The sequence below is a fragment of the Papilio machaon genome, chromosome W, assembly GCF_912999745.1.
Source record: "Papilio machaon chromosome W, ilPapMach1.1, whole genome shotgun sequence".
NCBI lineage: Eukaryota > Metazoa > Arthropoda > Insecta > Lepidoptera > Papilionidae > Papilio > Papilio machaon.
In genome coordinates this window covers 3,090,701-3,116,564 of record NC_060015.1, presented here as the reverse complement: position 1 = coordinate 3,116,564, position 25,864 = coordinate 3,090,701, and the positions used below count along the sequence as shown (strand labels likewise).

The window sequence follows — 25,864 nt, the reverse complement described above, 5'->3', positions numbered from 1 at the left end:
GTGGGTACCTCACGAATTGACTGAAGCAAACCGGCAAACGCGCGTCGACTGTTGCGTTACATTACTAAACCGGCACAATAATGAAGGTATTTTAAACCGAATCATTACCTGTGATGAAAAATGGGTTCTTTACGATAATCGGAAGCGCTCAGCGCAATGGTTGGATCCTGGCCAGCCAGCCAAATCCTTTTTTTTTTTTTTTTTTTTTTTTTTATGAGGGGAAATGCAGTTGCGCACCCCTGCGCCGGGCAGTGCAATGGCGCAGGGAGTGTGGGACTCGCCTAAAGACGTTCGGCCATACCCACTAAAACCCCTCGGGCCCTCCACGTCGCCTTGCGGCTGGGACACGGGAACACTCGCGCAATCTTCCGCGACACAGCCGGCGACCGTCCGCTACCGCAGACTCACATCTTCACGGGGGCAGTGAGTACCCCCCACAACGCTCGTCATAAGGCACACCCATAACGCCGGGAGCGCCTAGCATCTAAAGAGGTATGCGGCGGACGATGGGGCAATGGGCCGTCCATCGCCCGGAGCTCTCCGCTAAGGAGGTAGACGGCGGGTGTGCGCATGCCGCCTGCGTCCATCGCGACGTCGGCGAAGAGGGTCCGCGGCTGCGTCCTCCTCTCGCCGTCGTTCTGCCGCCTCCTTCAGCGCCATCACCTCCTCGCAAAAGGAGGCCACAGCGTTCCAGGAACTCTCGCTACCCACCATCGCGTTGACGACAGCGGGCAGCGAGAGGTCCCTCCCTATTTCTGCCGCGAGTGCGGCGCGCTGGTCCGACCATTTCCCACAGAACTCCAGCGTGTGCTGGGCCGTGTCCTCAGCATGGCCACACTCGTGGCACCTCGCACTGGGCTCTCGCCGCGCAATCCGGCACAGATACGCCCCGAAACAACCGTGCCCCGAGAGTACCTGCACCAGACGGAACGTGAGAGCCCCGTGCTTCCGACCCATCCAGAGCTCGAGGACGGGCCGGATCGCCTCAATCGTGCGTTGGCCTGCGGACGCCGTGAGCAGCCGCTCCCGCCAGACAGCGATGAGCTGCGCCTCCGCCGCCCGCCGCCACGCACCCTCCTCGACCGCGGGAGGAGGCTCCCCCCGGGATCGGGCTTCCGCCCTCCGCCAGTAGGCGCCGGAGAGCACCTCCGCGACGAGGTCCCATGGCGGCGTCCCCGCCAGCACACAGGCCGCGTCGCACGACACTGTGCGATATCCACGGGTCACTCTAACCGCCATGACCCTTTGCGGCTTGCGCAGCAGGGCCCGAGTCCGGGCGGTCAGAGTGTCTGCCCAGATGGGCGCACCGTACAGCGCCATGGATCGCACGACGCCTGTGTACAGGCGACGACACCGCGAGCCCGGGCCGCCAAGGTTCGGCAGGAGCCGGCTAAGGCCCCCGGCCGCCCCCAGGAGCTTCGGTACCAGTCGCCGGAAGTGCTCTTCAAATTTCCATCGGCTGTCAAGGACGAGTCCAAGGTACTTCATCGTACCTCCGACGCCGATGAAAGTCCCGCCCACCATAATCGCAGACTGGGTCGGAGGTGCTCGTCGAGGCCCGTAAAAATACATGGCCTCAGACTTGTGCAATGCAACCTCCAAACCCAGACGGCGGATTCTGGCCACCATAATGGCCAAGCCAGCCGTAGCCCTGCATCGGGCCTCCCTGTGAGTGCTGCCCCGCGCCGTCATCAAGGTGTCGTCAGCGTAACACACGACTTCAACGCCACCCGGGAGGGGCAGGCGCAGCACCCAGTCGTACCCGATGTTCCATAGGAGCGGCCCGAGAACCGACCCCTGCGGAACACCACACGACGTTGCCCGCTGCGACCAGCCGACGCTGGTTGGGTACGCGACCGAGCGTTCGGAGAGGTAGGCCGCGACAATCCTCCGAAGGTACGGCGGGAAACCGTGGTATCCCAGCGCCTCCCTGATGGTTTCCCAGGGCAAGGTGTTGAAGGCGTTGGAGATGTCCAAAGACACCACCAACAGCACTTCGCCCCGGGACTCCGCATCTTCCGCAAGGTCCCTCACCCGCGCTATGGCGTCCAGGGTGGACCTGCCAGTGCGGAAGCCGAACTGGTTGGCGCTGAGATTCGGCCCCACACTCTCCAGGTGCTGGACGAGACGAGCGGCAATCACCCGCTCAAAGAGCTTGCTGATCTCGTCCAGCAGAACTATCGGTCGGTACGCCGACGGCTCGAGGGCCGGACGGCCGTCCTTTTTGAGAAGGACCAGTTTCCCTCTCTTCCACTCACTCGGGAACTGGCCCCGCTCCAAACAGGCCTGGAATAATGCCCGTATCCACGGTCCGAGCGGCTCCAGCGCTAGGACCCAGGCGCGGCCGGGCACACCGTCGGGGCCGGGAGCAGTGTTTTTGGCGCGCATGCGCAACACCGCCGCCCTCAGCTCATCCTCCGTTACCGGCGGTGCTCCTGGATCTCCTCCCTCCCCAGTGGATTCAGCCATATCAGGCGCCTTGAAACCGGCAGCTGCCGGCGGGAACAGGCCGGCGACCACCGCGTCGACGTCATGTGGCTGAAGACTCTGGGTGATGGGAGGGCCCCTAGATCGGAGCTTTCGTCGTACGGCCTTGTAGGGCCTCCCGAATGGATCACTATCCAGAGCTCTCAGCATCTCATCGTCCGCCTGGTCCTTCGCCGCGCCGATAGCCACCCGAAGGGCCTTGACCGCACTCCTGTAGAGGGAGTAGAGCCGCTCTTCCTCCGTAGCGTCCCGGCGCCTCCGCCGACGGCAGCGGGTATACCGGCGTCTCGCCGCCACGCAAGTACTGCGCAGCAGCGTGAGCTCGGCTGTCCACCAGTACACCGGCCGTCTGGAGGGGACGGATCGGACCCTGGGCATAGCCCCGTCACAAACCCGCGCCATGGCCGCACCCAATCGCGCCGCCTCTTCACCGACCTCGTCGACACGCTCCCGGGGAGCAGAAAACCACGCCTCGACGAGAGCGGCCTCGACCAAAAAGTCCCGGTCCATCCGTGACAAAGACCACCGTGGACCCTCCCCGCTCAGGGGCCGATCTGGGCCACTCAGGTTGGACGGGGACGCGGATATGCCGAACCTCACGTAACGGTGGTCCGAAAGCGTCTCCACGTCCTCGACCACGTGCCAGCCACAAACACGGCGTGCCAGGACGGCATCGGCGAAGGCGACATCAACAATGGAGCCGCCTTGACACCGCACGCACGTGTTGACCGACCCCCGGTTGAGGACCATGAGTCCGGTCTCCGTCGCCCAATCTTCCAACTCCCGGCCCCGCGGATCCGTCGTCGGGCATCCCCAAGCCGAGGATTTGGCGTTGAGGTCCCCCGCGACGAGCACTCGGGTGGATCGACTTCTGCCTATTAGGACGCCGATCTCAGAGATAAATGCCTCGAAGTCGGCGAGACTCCGATTCGGCGAGAAGTACACCCCGACCACCAAGATGTCGCCGACGAGGGCCGCCACGTATCCCTGACCTCGGACTACGTCCGCGAAGGCCGGAGAGCCTGTGACGGACCGGGACGTTAAGGCCACCAGCCCGTCTGTGTCCCCCACCCAATCGTCCCCAGACGGGACCCGGTAGGGCTCGGCCACCACCGCCACATGTATTCTCCACTCCGCCATGCTCTGGAACAGAAGGTCCTGAGCTCTGGCGGAGTGATTGATATTGGCCTGGAGGAGGTTGAGGGCCATTATTCGACGACCATAGCTGCCTCCTCAGCCCCCGGCGCCGCTGCCTGTTGGGATGAGTCCGAGGACTGACCGGCCGTCGGGCTCAGACCTTCCTCTCCTCCCTTCTTTTTCCTCCTCCCATTGGATGGGGGGATGCACGCCTTGCTCCCGACATGGTGCTCCGCAGGGGCGCCAGCCGCGGCGCAGACGACGCAGTGAAGCGCGGCCGTGCATCCGCGGGCCTTGTGACCTGGTTGACCGCACCGGAAACAGAGCCCGGAGCGGTCTACTCCCTCTTGGCACTGGCAAGATATGTGCCCTGGAGCCAGGCACCTGAAGCACCTGATGGGGCGGGCATCTAGCAACCTGGCCTGGGCGGACACCCAACCCACCAGTAGGCGGCCGACGGTCGCAATCTTCTTTGCAGCCGCGACGGGACACTGGACCACGACTGATCCCAGTCCGTCGCGGCCGGTCGACATTGCGCCGGCCCGTAGCTGCTCGGCGGGGCACCCTCCCGCTGCAGCAATGGCGGCAACCACCTCGGCACTGGTGGTGGCGTCGTCCAAGCCTGCCACCCGTAGGGCCACGGACTTAATAGGCCGGGAGACGCGGACGACACCACCATCCAGGACCTCCCGGAGCCTTTGGGCCAGGGAGTCCGCCTTCTCGCCACTAGAGGCGCCCGGGAACTCGAAGGCACGTCCCCCATTGGCAGCCTTCCGAAGGCGAACGCCCTGGGCTCCGAACTCGGCTGGGTTTATTTTCTCCTTCGCCGAGGCAATGACGCTGGCGTAGGTGGCACCCTGCTCCGCAGCGCCCGGCTGCAGCGTAATAACAACTGCCGACGACCGAGGCACATGCAGCTTTGCAGCACCACTCTTCACCTGAGGCCGCCTTTTAGGGCCCACCTTTGTCCACTCGCCAACCGCGGGCTGCGACGGCTGCTGCCCGGGTGGTGGGTCTTTCTTCTTCTTCTTCTTCCTTTTTCTCCTCCTCTTTCTCTTCTCTTTTTCCCCGCTAGCGGGTAAGGAGGTCTGGGCAGGACCCGACGGGCGCTGGTGTGGCGCCGATGGGGCTTTCCTTTGAGTGCCGCTGGGGCCGGGTTGAGCCGCCACTTTGGGTGCCGTCTGTTGCCGCGCAAGTTTGTCGGCGTATGTGCTCCCGTTCTTCCTCGTATCGGCCGCGAGAGGCGGCCGCAGGTTCTTCTCCGGGAGAAGTCTGTCCTCCAGCGAGGCCAGGCGGGCGTTCATCATCCCCCCGACCTGAACCATCACTGCACGACAGATCTCCTCCACGGAGGGCGTCTCGCTCGGTGTTTGTGTTTGTGGGGGCCGTGATGCGGGGGCGGCCTCCATTGTCACATCAGGGTCGGAATGGCCAGCGGAACCCCGTGTCCCCAGGTCCTCCTTGATGGTAGCAAGCTCCTTACGGAGTGCGTCCATCTCGGCGCGCAGGCGGGCATTGTCTGCCTGCAGCTGCTGTGTTTCTTCCGTTTGTGTGCGAGCCCCGAGGACTTCCACAGCTTCCTTGATGGATGCCGCAGCGTCCTTCAAGGCCCGCACAAAGGTACCCTTTAGGTTGGACGACTTGGTCGCCACCTTCATTATAATCTCCAGGTCCTCCTGCACCTGCTCATGAAGCTGAGCGGCGCATCTCTCTCCCGTTACTTCCGCAGGTCGAGAAAACAGCGCAGACCTTGTCTCGCGCCGGAAACGAGTGATCTTAGCTTCCTTCTCGAGGTCTTCCTCCTTATTCTTGGCCCGAGCTCTGGCCGCAGCCCTCTTTTCTTGCTGGCGCCACCTTGCCATCGCTAGGGACACCGCCCGGTCTTCGTCCTCGGATCCCTCGCTGAGACGGGGCCGCTTCGCGCCGAACATCGCTGCGGCCGCCTCCGAAATCTGGGACCTCTCGGAAATGACGATGTGGCTGCAGTCGGAATCCGACGCTGCCCTACCATCGCACTCCATGGTGTCATCATTGGTATGACCTGGGGCCGCCTCACGGCACTCTGCAGGTCTCCCGTTCCCAACACCAACCTCTTTTTCCTTCCTTAAAACCAAATCGCATGCTTCAGAATCCAAATTTCTCGCCAAGGTCGTTTTTTGGGTGACAGTAAGGCAGCCCTTGCCCCCCCCAGAATACGAGGGGCAGCCTGCAGCCGTAGCCACAGGGAGGGATTCTCCCTCAGCCGAACTGAGGGTACCCTCCTGGGGTAGTTTCTTTTTTCGAGATGCCATTACATAGTTCTCCAGTGTTATCGGACACCGGAAACCGCCTTTAGATACAGGGTGAGGTCCCTGACCACGATGCGCGGCCTAGAAGGCCACCATCCCACGACCGAAGTCCTCTGCAGTTAAATGTGCTGCCACACACCGACGTATTTGCCCGACAGGGTGGCCGAGTTGACCATACCTGCCGCGCCGAGGACCTTGAAGGCCCCCCATTCTACGACCCCTAAGGATCCACTGGTGTTTTCCGCGGGCCTGTCCGGTATGGGATGCCCTGTCCGGCATAGCCCCGCGGAAAAACACCCCAACACGCCGCACGGCAGCACCTCGGTGCTCGCCGTACCCAGCACCGCCCAATGAGCGTGCTTGAGCCCCATCCTTCATCCTGTGATGATCACAGGAGGTGGAGGGGCTCCTCCTCCTCCGGGGATTTTTTATAGAGGTTCCCTTCCTCGCGGCCCAACGCTCAGTGCGCAAGGCCCCCGGTCCGCTCAGTGCGGATTACGGTTTGCTTGGCGTCCACCGATCATAAAGACCAGCGGACGGCCAAGTGTGGTGTTGCCACCGGGTAATTTTTTAGAGAGGTTTTCTTCCTCGCAGCCCCACGCTCAGTGCGCAGGGCCCCCGGTTCCGCTCAGTGCGGATTACGGGTTGTCCGACGGTGGCCGAAGCCATCGCCCACCGGCCAAAGACCGGCAGGCCCGCCGCACGGGTGGTCGCCACCCGAACTGTCCCAGAACCAGAACAGTCCGAGCAACAACCCATCGGGATAGCGCATCGCTGCGCTCCACCCGTCTAGTGTTTGGTTCACGGGGCTTTCGCCCTACCCCGACAAAAATGCCGGGGCGTTCCCCTATCCACCACCCGGGGACGCGCCACGTCGGAGTTCACCTCTCCGCCCACTCGGACAACCGAGCAGGTCCGTGGAGCCAGCCAAATCCTGCCCCAAGCGAAAATTAACCCCAAAAAAGTTACTTGTAAGCGTTTGGTGGACTAGTGCCGGTATTGTTCATTACAGTTTTCTCAAATCTGGCCAGACTATTACGGCTGATGTCTATTGTCAGCAATTGCAAACCATGATGGAAAAGCTAGCGGCTAAACAACCTAGGCTGGTCAATCGCTCCACGCCACTGCTGCTTCACGACAACGCTAGACCACACACTGCGCAACAGACGGCTTCTAAATTAGAAGAGCTTCAATTGGAAAGTCTAAGACATCCTCCGTACTCCCCGGACCTTGCTCCAACAGATTACCATTTTTTTCGAAATTTGGATAACTTCTTGCAAGGGAAAAAATTCAACTCCGATGGGGCAGTCCAAATCGCCTTCAAAGATTTTATTGATTCCCGTCCGACTGGTTTTTTTAGTAAAGGGATCAATGAACTACCTATGAGATGGCAAAAGTGCATAGAAAATAATGGTTCATACTTTGATTAATTAAATATATTATATTAAAAAATATTCGACTTTTTGTTCCTCCCATACAAAACGCCAATTTCATATGTAAGGACCTAATATAATGTTTTTTTTTTCCTGTTTTTCTATGTTGTTGTACTTTTTTTTTGTTTTTGTTTAAAAGGGGGTTGTCGGTATTGTTTATAAGGGTAGATATAAATAAAGTATAAATAAATCAGTATGCATCTGAAAGTCGCAGCTTTATTACGTCTCCCTTGTCGACACCGATAATCCACAAGATATGGCTAATCTGTTTTCGGATTTTTTCAATTCAGTGTTTGAAAAAAAAAGTTAGTATAAATGCAGAGGAACTAAATATGGAAAGTGAACACATAAGCGGAAGTAATATTACCAATATATTGTTAACCGAGGAAATAATCGCAAAACAACTAGAAAAATTAGATGTCAATAAAGGGCCAGGTCCAGACAAAATTCCACCTATATTTATTAAAAACATTAGGGCCGTGATATCGTATGCATTGTACTTATTATTTAATAAAAGTTTGACGGAGGGAATTTTCCCGGATCGATGGAAAATGGCTCATGTCACACCTATTCATAAGTCGGGGCCGAAAGCTTATGTTACCAATTATCGTCCTGTATCTGGTCAATCATGTTTGCCAAAAGTTTTTGAATGTTTGATACATAATGTAATTTATCCACATATAGAAAAACACATAATCGAGGAACAACACGGGTTTGTTAAAAACAAATCAACAACAACAAATTTACTTTTATATAGCAATTTTTTGTTCAAGTCTATGGATAATAGAAACCAAGTCGACGTAATATACACCGATTTTCAAAAAGCTTTTGACAAAGTAGACCATAAACTTCTTTTGCAAAAGTTATCTTATAATGGTATTAAGGGGAATTTGTTAAGGTGGTTTATATCATACCTGGACCATAGAATACAAAAAGTTACTATAAACGGCTATATGTCCAATGAGGCAGAAGTTACATCTGGTGTTATACAAGGTTCCATACTCGGTCCTTTAATGTACATTATTTTTGTGAATGATATCTCGAGCTGTTTCAAACATGCATCTTTTTTGATGTTCGCTGACGATCTTAAAATATATAAAACTGTCAAAAACTTCAATGATTGTATATTGATACAAGAAGATTTGGATCGTCTGGAACAGTATTGTAAAAACAATAAACTATATTTAGCCTATGATAAGTGAATGCAAATATCTATTACTAGAAATAAAAAGAACATTGTAAATACATATAAATTGGGTAATATACTGTTAAAGAAGGTAAAATTAGTAAAAGACCTTGGAGTTTATATCGACGAAAAATTAATATTAGATCATCACATTGAAAATATTATCAAAAAATCATATAGAATGATGGGTTTTGTATTACGCATTACCAAACCATTTAAAAAGCTCTCAAGCTATCTTATTTTGTACAAAACTTTAATTAGATCTCAATTAGAATATGCATCAGTAGTGTGGAACCCAGATTATAATACCTACATAGAAAGACTAGAAAGAACACAGAGAAAATTTCTTTGTGCGGTGCATCTTCGCTTGTTTGGAAAACCTTTATCATATAAAAAACTTCAAGAAAAATTTAGTATAACTACACTTAAAAATAGAAGGCAACAAATAGATGCTACTATATTGTACAACATATGTAATGATAAGTATAACTGCCCTGCCTTGTTGGCAGAAATTCGTTTCAGAACCCCCGCTAGACGAACGCGATCGACGGCGTTACTGGACACAGTTTCGTGCTCCACTAACGCCGGCGAGCGAGCTCCTCTACAAAGAATATGTAAATCATATAATATAAAATTTGGTTCTACAAACCTTTTCGGCAACAGCTTAAATAAATTTAAAAAAGAAATAAATGCTATTGTGGGCTAAGATAAATGTATCTATGTGTAACGTAGGTATACTTACAATTAAATTTATTACTATCTGTAATGGGCTTATGACACTTAGTAGTAAGGTTAAGTAATTAAGTATATAATATTAAATTAAGTAGTTAAATTACCCTTGCACATTATACACTTGTAAATATATAATTTACTGTTTTCATCGTAACGTGGCTAATTTGTTACCGGGCAGAATATGTTTGATTGGACTGTTTACATATTATTATTACTTGTCACTTTACGCTTACTATGTAATCTTACTTTTTTGTAGCTTCTTTTGCAATTATGTATGTCTCAGTGAGAATGTTTTAGGAGATAAGTTTTTATGTACTTATATATTAGATTGTACGCATGTAACTATAACATAAACTTGTGTCTGTTAATTCTCCGAATAAATAAATAAATAAATACGGATACCGACTGTATAACTGAAGTCGCGGCGCCCTCTAGATACGATTTAAGGTAGTGAAATTTACTAATATCGTCGATGTCTTCATTGTTATGAATGAGCGATAAATACGAATCCCTAAAGGTAAGCCACTTGTTTGGATCGCCGTTGAAGGGCGTGATTTTTAATGGGGGCAGCTTTAAATGACGACCACCCTTGCTAATGTTGGATGAAGTTTCAGTGTTGTTAGACTTTTCCAAAAATTCCAGCAGCGACTGAGCTTGAGCGATTAAAGAGAAGAATAAATTTTCTGTCACTTCGCGTTCTTTTAATTGTTTGTCACTGTCTTCATCCAACATCTCGATCTGTAATTGAACCTCTTCGAAGTTCGATGATAGATCTCGCATTTTATTTAATCTAAGACTAAGTTCATTTGTCCTTAGTGTACTAGTTTCTTTAGAATCCATCAAAGGCGCTAAATACTTTTGAAATAACGTTAACCTCGCCTTAATGTTACCTCTTTGCTTAATAAGTTGCGATAATTCACCCATCGTGTGAGCTCAAAAAATGTATCACAGCCTAGTGAGAATATTACTTGTAATTATCCCTATTCGTGGAAACGGTCGACTAAATAATAATGGGTAAGTACGTTACAATGTATGAATGGTGCGCGGTGACAGCACTCTGTTTCCACTACCGGTGTCGGCGCGCGGCGCTTGATGCAGTACGCCGTCGAATTCACTAAGTGATTACTGGCTTCACGGCTTAAACTCGGATTGCACCTGGAATTGGCATGTGGCGAATGTTGTAACGTATTTAAAACGTCACATAGTCTGTGCACTGCGGCGCACGCGCCGCGAGGACTGCGCGGGTTAGAGGGGCGACCCGGGCTCGGCGGGGTCGCTGCATACGTGCCGGGTGACTTGCCTGCAATCTCCTGAGAAGAGCGGTCACCGGCGTCTTAGTCTTGGTGTGATCGTTTCCGGCTAACGTTGGCGTTCTAAAGTTATTTTTTTTCTACATTAATACTATTACAATTTAAGTTCTTGTTCCCGTTTTAGGGAGCACTGTACGAATTTTACTGCAAGCTACAATACTATACTATCGCTTGCCAGGTTCATACATCGGTAGCTGACCTGCCGTTGCGACCTTAGCACCGACGTCTACCGAAAACGCCGCGGAAGCAGAGACTGATAGCACGTTACCCCACGACCTTATAAATTTTATGTGCCTACCGCTGAGTGCTTGGTAATATTATATATATCTTTTGTTACCACCTGAGTTTCTTTTCTCACCTCATTAGGGAGTAGGGACCCAGGGCGCAAGGATACCCTTTTAAGCCTTGCGGGACGGTACAATGTGTTTTAGAATATATTCTAATGAGTGAAAACTCTGAAATCACGATTAACAAAAAATAGAATTGAGCTAAACAAAATAGGTAGGTGTATTTACAACTGTATGACAGTGTTTTGAATTTAACTGAATGGTAGCAATTACTGGATGAATTACGTTGTTTATAATGAAATGCATTCGGCAACAACGATTTGAATTAGTTTTATAATCAATTTGATGAGAAACTAGTGAAAATATGACATTAAACTTTTTACCTAAGTACCGACGAGTAAATTGAAATTGTAAGTAAGTATAAGTAATTTACCTTTTCCTCACGGAATATCAACGATATTCACGCAGACTGAGGTAGAAAGGAATGTTGGAATAACAAAGGAAAAAACTGGCACTTCCCTCGGAATTATGGCTGCAGCTTTTTGCTGGCGAGTTCCTTTATGATGGTGGCGTTTGTAGCACGGAGATACTACGTCCTTTGTTTACGTTTGGATGCAATATTTTAATCACGTCGGGGTCACCAGATGATTACGCCAATTTATTATAACAAATTTTTAATACATTTGAACAACACGTCTTCTTGTTAAACTTGTGGCAGTAATGAATGTCAAAGCGGTCGCGTCACCGACGCGTGCGCTTGCACCGATGACGTCACGCCATAGTGATGTTCCGAACAACCGCTTTATCGAAAACATTGGTTTTTACGACATTGTTTACTACGACATACCGCATTAAGCTACCACATTTGGTTAATATTTTCGGAGAATTATATCTGTAGAACGACCGGCTCAGCTGTATTGTAAACAATTTGAATAGGTAACAGTATCCACATCTGACACAGTATAATAGTCAATGGCTATTATCGTAAATGTAAACAAAGTTTAGGGTCTTTTGTAATTCTTAAAACAAAGCACATGCATGCCTTTGCCTCAAGGCCCGCTTGGTCATATCTCTTAAGCCCAGTGTTACCAACCCTACAGTTTTAACAGTAGATTTGCTGTTTTCACATTGATTTCAATGTTTTGTGTTTCATTCCTATTTTCTACTGTTTTTCAACTAGCGTTCAGCGTCACCTATTACACTGCTATGCAAAAATTACGACCTGCTTTATCTACTACTGAAACACACGAGTTCATTGATGTAGATCAGTCTATTGCAATTTGTGCACCAGCTACGGAGGATGATATTGTACGTGAAGTTCAAGAGGAAAATGAAAAGACTCGGAAGAACAATTTACAGTGCCAACTTTGATTGACGGTCTTAATGCTGTTAGTGTATTACGAAAGATTGTTCTTTTTAATGAAGAGTTCCACATGCAGGGAAATTGTGATCAATCCAACGTGAGTTAGAAAATGTGTATGCACGACAGAAGTGTTTCAAACAAACTAAAATTACAGATTTTATGCATACAAAAATGATGGAAAAATGATATTGTTCTTTTATATTATACGTTTGTATTGAAGTAAACAAAATGCGGTTTAATTTCCTACATGAATATACATATCTTTCCTATTTATACCTGTCACCGGTTGTTACAACTATCGGTTTTTACGACTCAATATGAGTAGTCCCTTCGATGTCGTTATAACAGATTTTGTCTGTATTTGTTTTTAGTATTCAGTAAGTCGTATTTTAATTTAGGCTCATTTATGATGCTGTTCAGTTTTTATCTGTAATGTTATGAAATAAAGTTTAGGAGACCGACATTTGACTGGTTCATGTGCATAAAAACGTCATCGCTTGACGTTTTTATTACGTGTATTGGTGTTCGTATGTTTTGTAGCACTACATGTTTTTCAGGACCTCTGTAATGAGTTTTATATCAACTATTCAGACCATTGTTCCAGGTGAATTGGTTTTGATATTTTATAAAGCTCTAGATTTTCTAGTTATAGAAAATAGTTTAGTTAAGGACCTAGTGTGTTTTTAGGAAGATTATTTAACTGTGTAAAAATTAGAATGTTTGACGAAGCATTCAATGGATGCGTTTTGCTGTGCGATTATAGAATGATGATAATCAGCTGATGCGTATCATATTTTTGTAACTTTATTTTTGGTAACTTTCAGTATGTGTTCTAAATGGTAAAGTATTATTTGACATGCAGCAGAAGATCCCATCAGTACTGATCGTCCAGCATTGGGAGGAGGAGTGGGTGCCAGTTCTCACGAGCGACCAGACGATCCAGCGCAGCGATCAGCCGCCTTTTAGCGATGCTTACCTTAGCGGAATGCTCTCAAGAAAACGTCGTTGCATTCGACGCTCGCGCCCACCGACAGATCTCGATGGCTTCATTAACGGTGATTGAAACTGTTTGATATCATTACAACAGCTTCTGTGTCTAATATTAAAAGAACTTTGACTATCACATCTACATAGCATTGTGTACTATGATTTATCATCACTCATTTTTATACTACTTTGTTTTTATATTCCATTCTCGTATACTTTCCTGTAGAAGTCTTTTTGTACATTCTTGTCTGTCACTTTACCTGCACCATCAGTTAGAAAATCCTATACTTTAAAATTGTGTGTGCGTCTGTATGTGATTAGCCACGCTCAGCGAGGTATCCGGAAGCGTCAGCGAGGGAGACACCACAAGCGTACGCGCCGCTTTTCGAGACCACATCCGAAGGCTCACCCGCGCTCACCTGGCCCTCGTGGAGGCGGCCAGCCCTGGGCGATACTCAAACGCGGCAAGATTTCTCCAATCGAGGTGAGATAATTTCTTTTTACAGTATCCAGATCCAGCATACAATTTGTACTTAGAGAGAAGTAGTTTGAACGGTTGATCTGAGTTGTTTTTGAGATGTGATTTTGGCCTCAGAAACTCACGGTTAGACTTATATTGGTTACTGATTTTAACTCATTCGGTGCTATCTACACTATACTGTTAGAAAATAATGTATTATTATTATTTATCTACAATTAGCCCGGAGACAGCGGAGGCACAGCGAGCAAGATGCTAACCGTCATCTCGACCGCAGCCCGTCGACCTCGGATAATTGATCGCTCTTAAGAATTTGGCAGCCAAACGACATTAGGCGATACACACGGACCCGATCAATGCATTTGTACTTCGGCAACCTAATTATATAGCCTGACCAGGAATTTATTAAACCTCACCATGCTGCGGTAAATCTATTAAAGTAATACCGAGTTAGTGCAACAGCATTTTCCTTCCAAAAAATTCGTTGCCATTACAATAACGGTGTTTTATTTAAAATGAGGTGTATTTTTTGAATTATTGGTACATAATTTTTATTTGTTAAAATGCTGAAATATCAATTCATCTCTGACTCGGAGTAAAGTATATTTATGTATTTAACAGAGGATAAACCTGAAATATTGGTATTATTTTGAAATTACATTACTTCGACGCATTGACGTATTTTCGAGTATTACAACATCAAAAAGGATTGGGTTAAAATTTAGATTACGTACGGTCAAGTTGGCGGTTGTAACTTTTATGGCGAATAGAGTTATATCCAGAGCTGGGCATTAACTCGTTAATCGTTAATTAACGAAGTTAACATTTTGCTTAACGGATTAACTTTTAAGTTAACTTCAAAAAGTGTTAACGCTTATGTTAACTTCCGTTAAATTCAACTTCCGTTAATAAAAGTCCGTTAATCGTTAAATTAGAAACTTGGAGACGTGCTGTCATTTTGTTTAAATTACGCGCCACGCCACGCTCGACTTGGGCGACTGTCGGCGACTCGGATGGTGAACGAACGAGTTGATAATTGATATATGTGAAGTTCGCGTGCTAGTAGTAGTAAGATGCGTCAGAGCGTCCGGGAAAGACGTGACCAACAGGACAAAATGAAAAAAAGGTTCGAAATAGTATATTTCATTACGAGTATATAAAACAAGAGTATGTAATAGCCAACATTCCGAACGCTCTTCGTCCTTGCAATACCCTCCGATCCCTTTTTGAGCAACTGTATTAAAACAATTTTTTACTCGTGCTTTTTCTTTAGCTTTTTCAAATTCGTGCGTTCTCTTTCCCAACTGTCAAAATAATATAATAAAAAGAAACAAAACAACCACGAAGTTTTTACAAAAAAAAAATCATTGAAGTTTTTATGATTCATGCAAATATTTCTAAAAAGAAGCTCCTAATTTGTTACAATATCAGATTTAATGATTTGATTCAATGAATTAGGTTGGGTTTAATTTTATTTCATCTCATTAAATTTCATTTTCATTTCATATCAATAAAAATAATCTACTGAAGACTTGGCCGTTTGGGCATAGTTCCCTTTGCCTACTCAGAATGGACGAAGAAAACAAAAAAAAAAAATCTCTGTTTGTATTCTTTTACAGTTGGCGCCATTTTTCAAACATTTTAGTTAGTTGAGTTTATTGTGTTTTTATTATTCTATTAAAATTGCTTCATTTTTTCGCAACTGTATTAAAAATAGTTGTTTAGTACACGTGCGGAACTGTTATTACAACTTGTCCCAACTGTCAACCCTCACCTTCGGCTGCGCCTCGGCTCGGGTAGACATTTGTCGGAACTCTTTGCAATGACAGGCTTTCCGCACTCGTAATGAAATAAACTATAATGCATTCATACTTGTCTCCAATACTAATTTGTTATAGAATGTATAGTGAAATTACTATTTTAAACAGTGTCGCCACAATAAGTGTAAAATTAGTATGTACAATTTTGGTATGGTTAACTGTTAACGATTAACTTTAACTTGCGTTAAATTTTCGAGAATTTAACGCTTTAACGATTAACGAAGTTAATTTTTTAATTAACGAATTAACGATTAACGAAGTTAACTTTTCGATTAACTGTGCCCACCTGTGGTTATATCTAAGGACTTCTAGCCAAAGTTAAAAAGTTGCGGAAACTTTTCAACTTTGGCAACAACAAGTCCTTAACGAATCAGGTTTTCTAAATTACTGGTCACGTTATACATTAATTGTTTTGTAAATTTTTTTTTAATATTTATTATATAATTTAATGTTTTATTTATTTTCAATCCTCTTGTCTAAATACTTGAGCAGTACTAAAGTGCGACTAAGTTGCGTCATTACGCTCAACTATGACAAGAGGTCAGATTTAGGTGCAAACTTCTGCAAATGTTCAAAAATTATACGTATAGTGTTAGGTTTAAGTAATTATTGATAAGCAATTCAATATTTAAAATTGTATAAACAAAATAATCTAAAAGAATTCTAATATTTTCAATGTAATATTAAGACATTATAATAGCAACACTGAATAAATTATGTTGAGGGTAGGATTGAGGAGGTGGGAGAAAAAAGTATAAAAGATGATGTTTAGTCGAATCGGGGCTTTTTGACTCCGAAAATTGTGCAGACTAAGAATATTACTGTGTGTGAATTGTGTCCAGTGGAATAAATTGAATCTCCCATCTATCTGAAGTATTTTATTTATACTTCAGAAGTGGGATACTCGTGCGTCCACAAAAGTGTAAGTACAATCTGTTTCTCTTAATTGTCTATATTATACAATACATTTCTCGTTTTAACTTGGTGTTAACATCGCAATAGCCAAGTGTAGTTTAAAATTGGTGCAATCAATCATTGTTTAAACGTGATTTTTCTCCACGTTATGACTGCAACGTTGTTGCAAGAGTGGTTCCTTTATTAAGTGAATGGTAAGCACCAGTCTTCTTCAGCATGGTACTGGCCTACCTGTTTACAAGTTTCACAACACCTTCGATAGTTTTCCTTACGATGTTTTCCTTTACTAAGTGATCAAGTTACGAGAGTGCGCGTAAAAATTGGAAGTGCCTCATGGCACGTGGCCGTGCTGGGGTAACCTAAAAATTCACAATAAGACCATGCGTTTTCCATCCAAGCCACTAACTGTCATGGTACTAAGATCCAGACTTATTTTTATATTTTATTCCTGTGTTGTGATGTTTAGAGTTGTGTCTCATTCTTATAGTTTAATTAGTTACGGTTACGGTACGAAAAATTCAAACTTTATCTGTAGCCGTTTTACGTCCCCGCCGCAGGGAAGCAGGCCTATTCCCGTACAGGGTAATGATTTTGCGTATTAGTGGATTTCAAAAGCGTTTTCGAGACACCTACTGAGATAAAAAAATATATATATATATATATATATATATATATATATATATATATATATATATATTATATGTATATATAGATAGATAAATAACATCGGAGGGGTTTTATAAAGGGGATTGAAAAGATTGCTTAAAAACGGCCTATCTCTTATAGTTTCCGAGATATCAACCAATAAACATAACTCCGAGTCAAGATCATTATAGCGGCTGTTATTAAAGCGGTTGCTAGTATAGCTTAGCTATAGCTTTTAAGACAGACATACCTGTAGAATCGTTACACTATAGCTTCAAGTCTTTTCCTTAGATTATTACCGATTACATCCTATTGTATATCTAAAGTTGGTATGTAGTACTGTGGTAGTACATAGGAACTACATACATTGAAACATAAGAAAAGCAGCATCTGGGTTAGCGTTAATAATATATCACAGGATTTATTTGTTTTTGCTTTTTGATTAATCAATGTAGAGTTTTTATGTTCTAATAGATTATTGATTAAACTTCTTACATTAAGAATTACTACTTATTACTACTTAAATATTCGGTTACTTAGTTTTCAATATTAGACACGGTCATATTGTAATTATTTGTTAAACTAATATTTGTTTATGATCGAGTTCCAGGATATGGAAAGAGTCTGAACAACGGCGAAGCGATGACCAACGTGACCGAAGCGTCGAGCACCGCGACCGGGGCAGCGGGCACCGCGACCGAGGCAGCGAGCAGCGCGACCGAGGCAGCGAGCACCGCGACTGAGGCGGCGTGAAAAGCATTTTTAAAGATTTTACTTTCTTTTATCTCTTTTTGTATTAATGTTGTGCGTGTCTCTTAACAAGTTTCTGACATTATCAAGTTTATCATTATATGAGGGTTAATAAAAAGGATACGAAAATCTGCTAATTTGGTGGATAATCTTATATCTATATATATAAAAGAAAGTTGTGTTAGTTACACCATTTATAACTCAAGAACGGCTGAATCGATTTGACTGAAAATTGGTGGGCAGGTAGCTTAGAACCAGGAAACGGACATAGGATAATTTTTACCCCGTTTTCTTTTTATTTTTATTTTATTCCGCGCGGACGGAGTCGCGGGAAAAAGCTAAAACCTTCCTTGTCTGCGAGTTTTTAGACCAAGGACGAGCCGCCAGGACGCTCAAATCGAGACTACAGACGGCGTACACGGAAGACCGTCGTCAATCATCGTCATCTTGTCGGCGAGCGCCGCGAGCCCTCCGGACATCGGGCAGAGCCAGCCGACCGTCGGGCAGAACTACGTGTCAGCGAGTGTCGCGAGTCCTCCGGATATCGAGAAGCCGAGCGTCGAATGGAGTTAAGTGTCAGCGAGCGTCGTGAGCCCTCCAAACGTCGGGAAGCTGAGCGTCGGTCAGAGCTACGTGCCTGCGAGCGCCGTGAGCCCTCCAAACGTCGGGAAGCTGAGCGTCGGGCAGAGCCAGGTGCCGAGCAACGTAGTAATGCAGGACAGAATATAAGGTCATGTAGTCCATCTTTTTCTAAGAACGATCTTGTTAATGTTTTAAATTGCTGGAAGAGGATTTGTCGTCACAACCACATACGCAAAATGCACAGTCGTCTCATATGGTAGACCACCAAAATATATTGCCTAAATTTGACCCTTCAACTAGAAATCAACGTATTGAAATATGGCTGATAAGGTCAACGAATGTGCATCCGTATATGGTTGGGACTATCGAACTACTACTCACTTTGCCATACAGAAACTCCAAGGTTGGCTAAAATGTGGTACGAAAGCTTGAATTCCATTCTTTTCAGTTAGAACGAATGGTAAGATAAATTGATAAATGCATTTTCCTGTGAACAAAATTATGGCCAGACCTTGGAAGACATACTGAAAAGAAAGAGTAAATGCAATGAGCCTATTGAGATTTATTATGAAAAGCTCGCCCTCGTGAATCAATGCGATATAGTAGGTAAGCGTGCCGTGGACTGCGTTGTTCGCGGCTTATCAGACAGGACGTTTAGATCAGATGCTTTGACATTACGTTGCAATCACCCTGACCAACTTTTGCAGTTCTCAGTGAGCAATAACATTCGGCGGACCGCGGTCATTTTCATAGTAAACTTTTAGACACTACACATCAGACTTATAACCAAAACCAAGCACCTAAATTTATAGCTAGATCGAGTCAGCCTAGTGGTTGCTATAATTGTAAGAAGGGGCACAAGGGAATAGTTTTCTACATTGTTCTAAAGCTATCCTTATAGCTATCGTATAGGTTTTGTGTGACGACTTTTTGGAGAGACCTTTGTTAATTGATCAGACTTATACGGAACTTCCCCATATAGTTATTTATAAAAATGTTTCTGAATTGAAATTCTTCGACAACTGCAATAAATTGTCCTTTTCTGATGTTGAAGTTGAAAGTGGAAATTGTTTAAAGGTTCGCGCTTTAGGAGTCCTTTTTCGATCAGAGCCAGCGTTGACTCTACCGTTAATGGCAGATTTTTCTAAGAAATAGTGTAATAGGAAAACCCAATCAGCAATTTTCTGTTTGCGGCGGATTTTGTAATGCGACAAATGGCCGTGTGAGTATATTTGTGATTCCCCATGCTAATTTCTGCTTGATTCCAAAGGGTCTTTTGTTGTCGTTGAGACACTTGAACAAATGAGTGGGTTAGCCGGTAGTAAATTCAATGAAAGTCAGGTTAGCATTTGCCGAAAGGTACCTGATGATACCAGGAATCAATTACCTTGTTTGCTCAGAAAGTATAAGCATTGTTTTGCGTCATCCTTTAGGGATCTAGGTTGTACTAAGGTTGCTCAAATAAAAGTAGAGCTAAGCAGTCAAAGTCCCGTTGTGTACCGACCGTATCGATTGGCATAACATGAGCGCTCGTAGGTCCGTTCAATCGTAGATGAGATGTTAGAAGCAGGTATAGTGCGCGAATCTTACTTTCAAATTTGTTAGCATTCTCACTCGTCAAATTATTATAAAAGGTTTGCCATGGGAATGGGGCGATAATCAGGAAACTGCTTTATGGACTTATTGTCGAGATATTCGATCCATTAGCAGAGCTCAAGCTGCACACTGACGCCAGTAGGGTAGGTATCGAAGGCATCCTAGACTTAAATGTATCTAAATGTTTCGTCTATACTTTCACGCGAAAACCAGATCCTATTGTGGGCAATTATCAACTGATAAATACTACACTCCGCACCTTAACTAATACAACAGACCTTGGGGTCGTTTTTGATGCAAAACTACGATTTGATACTCATAAACACTGTAACTAATAAAGTTTGACGACACCGGATATATACACGTGAGTGTTTTCGCCGTTTCTATATAAGTTAATGATAATGTCTCACGAAAGTTTGAATAATTTAATTATTAATAAAGCTTCAAAATCATTAGGTTTCGTTTTGAGAATGTCATCTGAATTTCAAACTATTACACAGACCTTCAAAATATTATATTGTGCATACGTACGTAGCCACCTGGAGTACGCTTCCCAAGTCTGGAACCCTTGCTATAACACCTACAAAAACCGCATAGAAAACGGACAAAGACGGTTTCTTCGGTTCATACAATACCGTGCTGGAACATTTGTTTACAACTATTACTCTCGTTGTAAGAAATTTCATCTATTACCGCTAGAAGAGAGAAGGCGCGTGGCAGACTGAGCTTTTCTCAGCAATATTGTAAACGGCGTGGTCGATTGCTCTGAACTCCTCGAAGAAGTAGGCATCATTGTTCCCAAGTGTGGGCTTCGTTCCCGGGAACACAACGTATTATACATACCGCGAGTTAAGAATAATAGGGAGAACAGTTATTTAGTACGAGCGTGCAGATGTTATAATGCAATCACCGATCATATTGACATATTTCACATGTCAGCATTTAAAATAAAACAATTTTTAATAACCGTTTCTTCAGTGCATGACTGAGAGTACAAAGGACTTGAAGTGAATTTCATTACCTAATTTTAAGTGTCCGAATAGTAAATAAAATAAAATAAAATAGAAATAAAAAAATAAATAAAAATCCTGCTTCAACGTTCGGCTGATTAAACGCCCTCCAACTTGGAGATTCAGAACTTAGAATAATTAGGGATAATTTGGATAGTAGTCTAGATCGGAAAGGCTTGCAATATATTAAGGAAAATTATGTTTTTAAGGACAACAATTTTTTTTTCCGATTTGTAAATTAAATACAAGTGATACTAATAGTGAACTCGCGATATCCTCCCTCATGGCAGGCAGGTTTTCTCCTATCGCTTCCCGAAGTGGTAGTAATGTTGGCTTTATTAGTAATAGCAATCAGATAATAGCAACCGAGCAACCCTTGAATCGGAATGATAAATGCGTATTGAATGACCGCCCAAGCCGAGGTCCCCTCTCGGGGGCCCTTGACCCCAGTCACTCCATGGAGCGTCTACCGAAGCGATCTAAAAGCTAGGTGACCTTCCAATCCGGTAATAATAATGAAGTAACAGCCCGAGAGCCTAGTTACTCTTAAACGAGGTTTAGGTTAAGCGCCATATGCGCCCGGCCACCTCAAGCCCGGTGAAACTGTAAATGCCTCTTCAAGCCAAACAGTGACTGCTCAGTCACAAAAAGAAACTAATAGTGATAGCGAACAAAGTAACGACGACGACCCTAAAACGTAATCACAAACTAAATCTTTTGTAAATAAGCCAACTTTATTTATTAGGATATTGATATATTTCACTACAAATAGTGTTTCTGTATTGTTTCAGATAGAGCGCGAGAAGTGATTGGTTCGTGTCTCTATCTAAGAAGAGATGACATACGGTCATGGACGAGAATTTATTGATAGAGCGCGAGAAGTGATTGGTTCGTGTCTCTATCTAAGAAGAGATGACATAGGTCATGTACGAGAATTTATTGATAGAGCGCGAGAAGTGATTGGTTCGTGTCTCTATCTAAGAAGAGATGACATACGGTCATGGACGAGAATTGATTGATAGAGCGCGAGAAGTGATTGGTTCGTGTCTCTATCTTAAATGAAAATGAATGAAAGTAAGCAGAGATGACATACGGTCATGGACGAGAATTGATTGGTTCTTCATTAACTACGAATTAAATACACATTGAATATGAATTGAGATTGAGATAAAGTGAAGAATTGACTAGTTTGGTTAATTGAAAATAACGATGACTATTCCTCTTGAGATCTGCAAGAATTGATTGGTTTGCAGATCATTGTAATAATATCCATTTAATAACCTCTATCTATAGTTTCACTAGTACTGTACCTATGTGCATTATTTGGAATAAAATTGCTAAACACTGCGCATTATTGTAAATAAATAAATTAATGAGATTAATTATGTAAAAGTTTAGTTTAGTAAAGTATTAGTTATATCATAATAATTGTAACGTAAACGTTTAGATTTTTGAAAAACTTCTTATTTCCAATTAAATTTGATTTGTCTTAGGTTGGTATTCACTTAATAGGATACGTGATATATATTCTTTTTCTGTACTACAATTTTTCATTTTCAAAACCCGATGAGTTGTGAATACCTACCTATCCTGTGTTTATTCAGGCCGAGTGTTAGGTTAATCACTTGATTCGTGTTCGAGGGCGAACACGATGTCAGGATGGTCGAGTGTTAGGTTTAAGTAATTATTGATAAGCAATTCAATATTTAAAATTGTATAAACAAAATAATCTAAAAGAATTCTAATATTTTCAATGTAATATTAAGACATTATAATAGCAACACTGAATAAATTATGTTGAGGGTAGGATTGAGGAGGTGGGAGAAAAAAGTATAAAAGATGATGTTTAGTCGAATCGGGGCTTTTTGACTCCGAAAATTGTGCAGACTAAGAATATTACTGTGTGTGAATTGTGTCCAGTGGAATAAATTGAATCTCCCATCTATCTGAAGTATTTTATTTATAATAGCTTTGTCTTGGTATTATTTTGCTGATATAATTCGATTCTTACAGAAAATTTTTGATGTTTGCACCGAAATCAACGATTTTTTTCTCCGTACCAAGTCGACGGCGTAAATCTAGTTCGTATGATATTGTAATAATTTTATAAAAAGGTAGTTTTATTTATTGAAATGGCATCACTACTCGACCCCGCCACTCTTTTGTGACAACTTCCGGCGAAAAGATTGTGAGTGGTGGGGTTGAAACAGTGTTTTGAATATCGAGTCAGGAGCTCGGCAATCGTTGGACAACCGTCGAAGTGATAAGTTGTCTGGTGGAAACTGTGTTAGTTGATCGATAAAAGTGTTAAAATTGGAATAAAAGTATTTAAGTGCAGTGGATTGGAGTTTTTCTTTACATTTCAGAAGCGGGATATAAAATCCAGGTATGTACGCCCTCAGAATTTTAAATATTAATAAAATAAAATAAAAAAAAAGAAGGAGGAAACCCGAGTTAAAATTATATTAAAATACAAAGTAACCATAACGCTTGCCATTTATTATTGTTATTATTATTTTTTTTTATTTAATTTTGATAATTTCGACACAAATACGACACTATTATATGATCAGGACTATTCTCGAAAAATGCAAATCATGCATATATGTTACATAAGACTTTAAATTATTTTTATTGAAATCATCGTTCGTCATTATTAAAAATAATTATTTACTGACTTACTGATTTATAAAGTATTAAATGTGATTTTAACTTGTATTTTAAATTTTTTTTTTTATATTTATACTACCTATTTTGAAGTCTTTAGAATTTTTAACGTTTTATGTGATATTTGAAAATTGAATATGGGTAATGATATCATAGTTATACAAGCGAGAACTCTCAACAGAGAAAAATATAATAGAGGTTTCTATTTTATAATTTATGAAACTTTATTTTTATGCGAATCATTTACTTAATTTTTAACTTTTTGTATTAATGTCAGTTGGAATTATTCGCTTTGAATGATTAAACGGTGGAAAACTAATATGTTTGCGGGATAATGATTGAGTGAACAAAGGTGTTCACTGGATACTGATTGAGTGAACAATGAATGTTCGCTGGATAATGATTGAGCGGACAATGATGTACGCTGGATAATGATTGAGTGAGCAATGATGCTCACTGGACAGTAGAAAAAAAAAAACGTGTGAACTTTGATGTAATTAAAAGATATTGAGACTTGATTTCAGGGATTTAATACGTCGTAATAGATATGACGTCAGACGATGACCAAGTTGGAGGTACGCCACCTACGACTCCACCAGGGAAGCGTAGGCACGCAAAACGGAAGAAAATGAACAGGAAGAGAGCTCATTCGACGTCATCTACTTCGACGTCGTCAAGTGAGGATACTCCTCCGCCACGGAGGAAGCGTAAAACATCGAAACGATTGACTACAGATGACGTTTTGAAACTGCTAGCTAACTTCAAAGGAGAGACAAGTAATAATCCATTTATTAACAATAACTTAAATAATGTAGTGCCGGAATTTGACCCTGCAAGCAGGTCTCAAACCATTGAATCATGGCTCAAAAAGGTCAACGAATGTGCCGCCATTTATGGGTGGAATGAAAAACAAATTGTCCATTTTTCTTTGCAAAAGCTCACTGGTTTGGCCATGAAATGGTTTGAGGCTCTGCCTACAATGGTTTACTCGTGGAGTGAATGGCAGGAAAAACTCTTGAAGGCTTTTCCGAGTGAGGAAAACTACGGACGCCTTCTGGAGGAAATGTTAAACAGGACTTCAAGAAGCGACGAAAGTCTCCGTGAATATTTTTATGATAAGCTATGTCTATTAAGTAGATGCGAAATAACTGGCAAAAAGGCTGTCGATTGCATAATTCATGGTATTAGTGACGTGTCTATCAAAAGCGGTGCACAGACTCTTCGATGTACAGAACCTGAGGGGTTATTAAGCTTTTTAAGTACTCAACGCGTACAGCTACCTCCATCGAATCAAAATAGTAACCGAGAACGTAATAACAAAAGATTTGTTAGTCGCAATAATTCTAATACAGTTCCAAACGATAGTTCCGTGATTACGTGTTTCAACTGCAACCAAAAAGGGCACCCATTTTACAAATGCCCAAGTCCGATCGTAAAATGTAAACGTTGTCATAGGATTGGACATGATAATGACGACTGTAAGTTACGCCCTCATGTACCACGATCAGCAGGGGCAAGAACCTCTGTATCGACGCGTGCTGAACCCGAAGAAAAGAAAACTCTAAAAATTGACGTATCGAATAAAACTAATGAAAAATTTTATAAGGATATCCTTGTTAATGACAGTCGGTTTAAAGCATATATAGACTTCGGGAGTGAATGCAGCCTTATCAAACAAAGCGACGCGGCTTTCTTAAAATTGTCTAAGATCTTTGATGAATTACCTGTAGTGAGAGGTTTTGGGAAATCGGCAATTCATCCATTGTACAAATCTCACATCACCGTCCGAATTGATGAGGTTGAAGCATCGATCACTGTGCTCGTAGTGGATGATGAATTTATGCCAACAACTTTGATCATAGGACAGAACTTTACCGAACTATCATTTATAACCGTATTAAAGGATAGCACTCGTTTAACTTTTTATACAAGTCCATTCAATGTTGAAAATAATGACAATCCAATTAAACTTTTCGTTACAAACACAACCCAAATTTTACATACAAAGACTCTCCCTGTCTATACCAAAGACACCGACTTTACTGGAGATGTTTTTGTTGAAGGATATTGTACTGCAGAACCTGGTCGAGAGTTTAGTTTGTTTCAGGGTGCTTACAATTTAAAAGACGGAAAAGGGGATTTGGTTATTAGTAACCTCACAACTCGTAGAATAACCTTTGAAGCGGATACT

At 43.6% G+C, this 25,864-nt stretch overlaps 1 protein-coding gene across 1 annotated transcript; it reads right to left on the bottom strand.

Moving 5' to 3' along the window:
• Window positions 1-3,695: 3,695 nt before the first annotated feature.
• On the bottom strand, window positions 3,696-5,915 carry LOC123722900. The gene has a single exon (XM_045685462.1). It carries the CDS (start codon window positions 5,913-5,915, stop codon window positions 3,696-3,698), a length of 2,220 nt encoding a protein of 739 aa, XP_045541418.1.
• Between the last annotated feature and the right edge of the window lie 19,949 nt (window positions 5,916-25,864).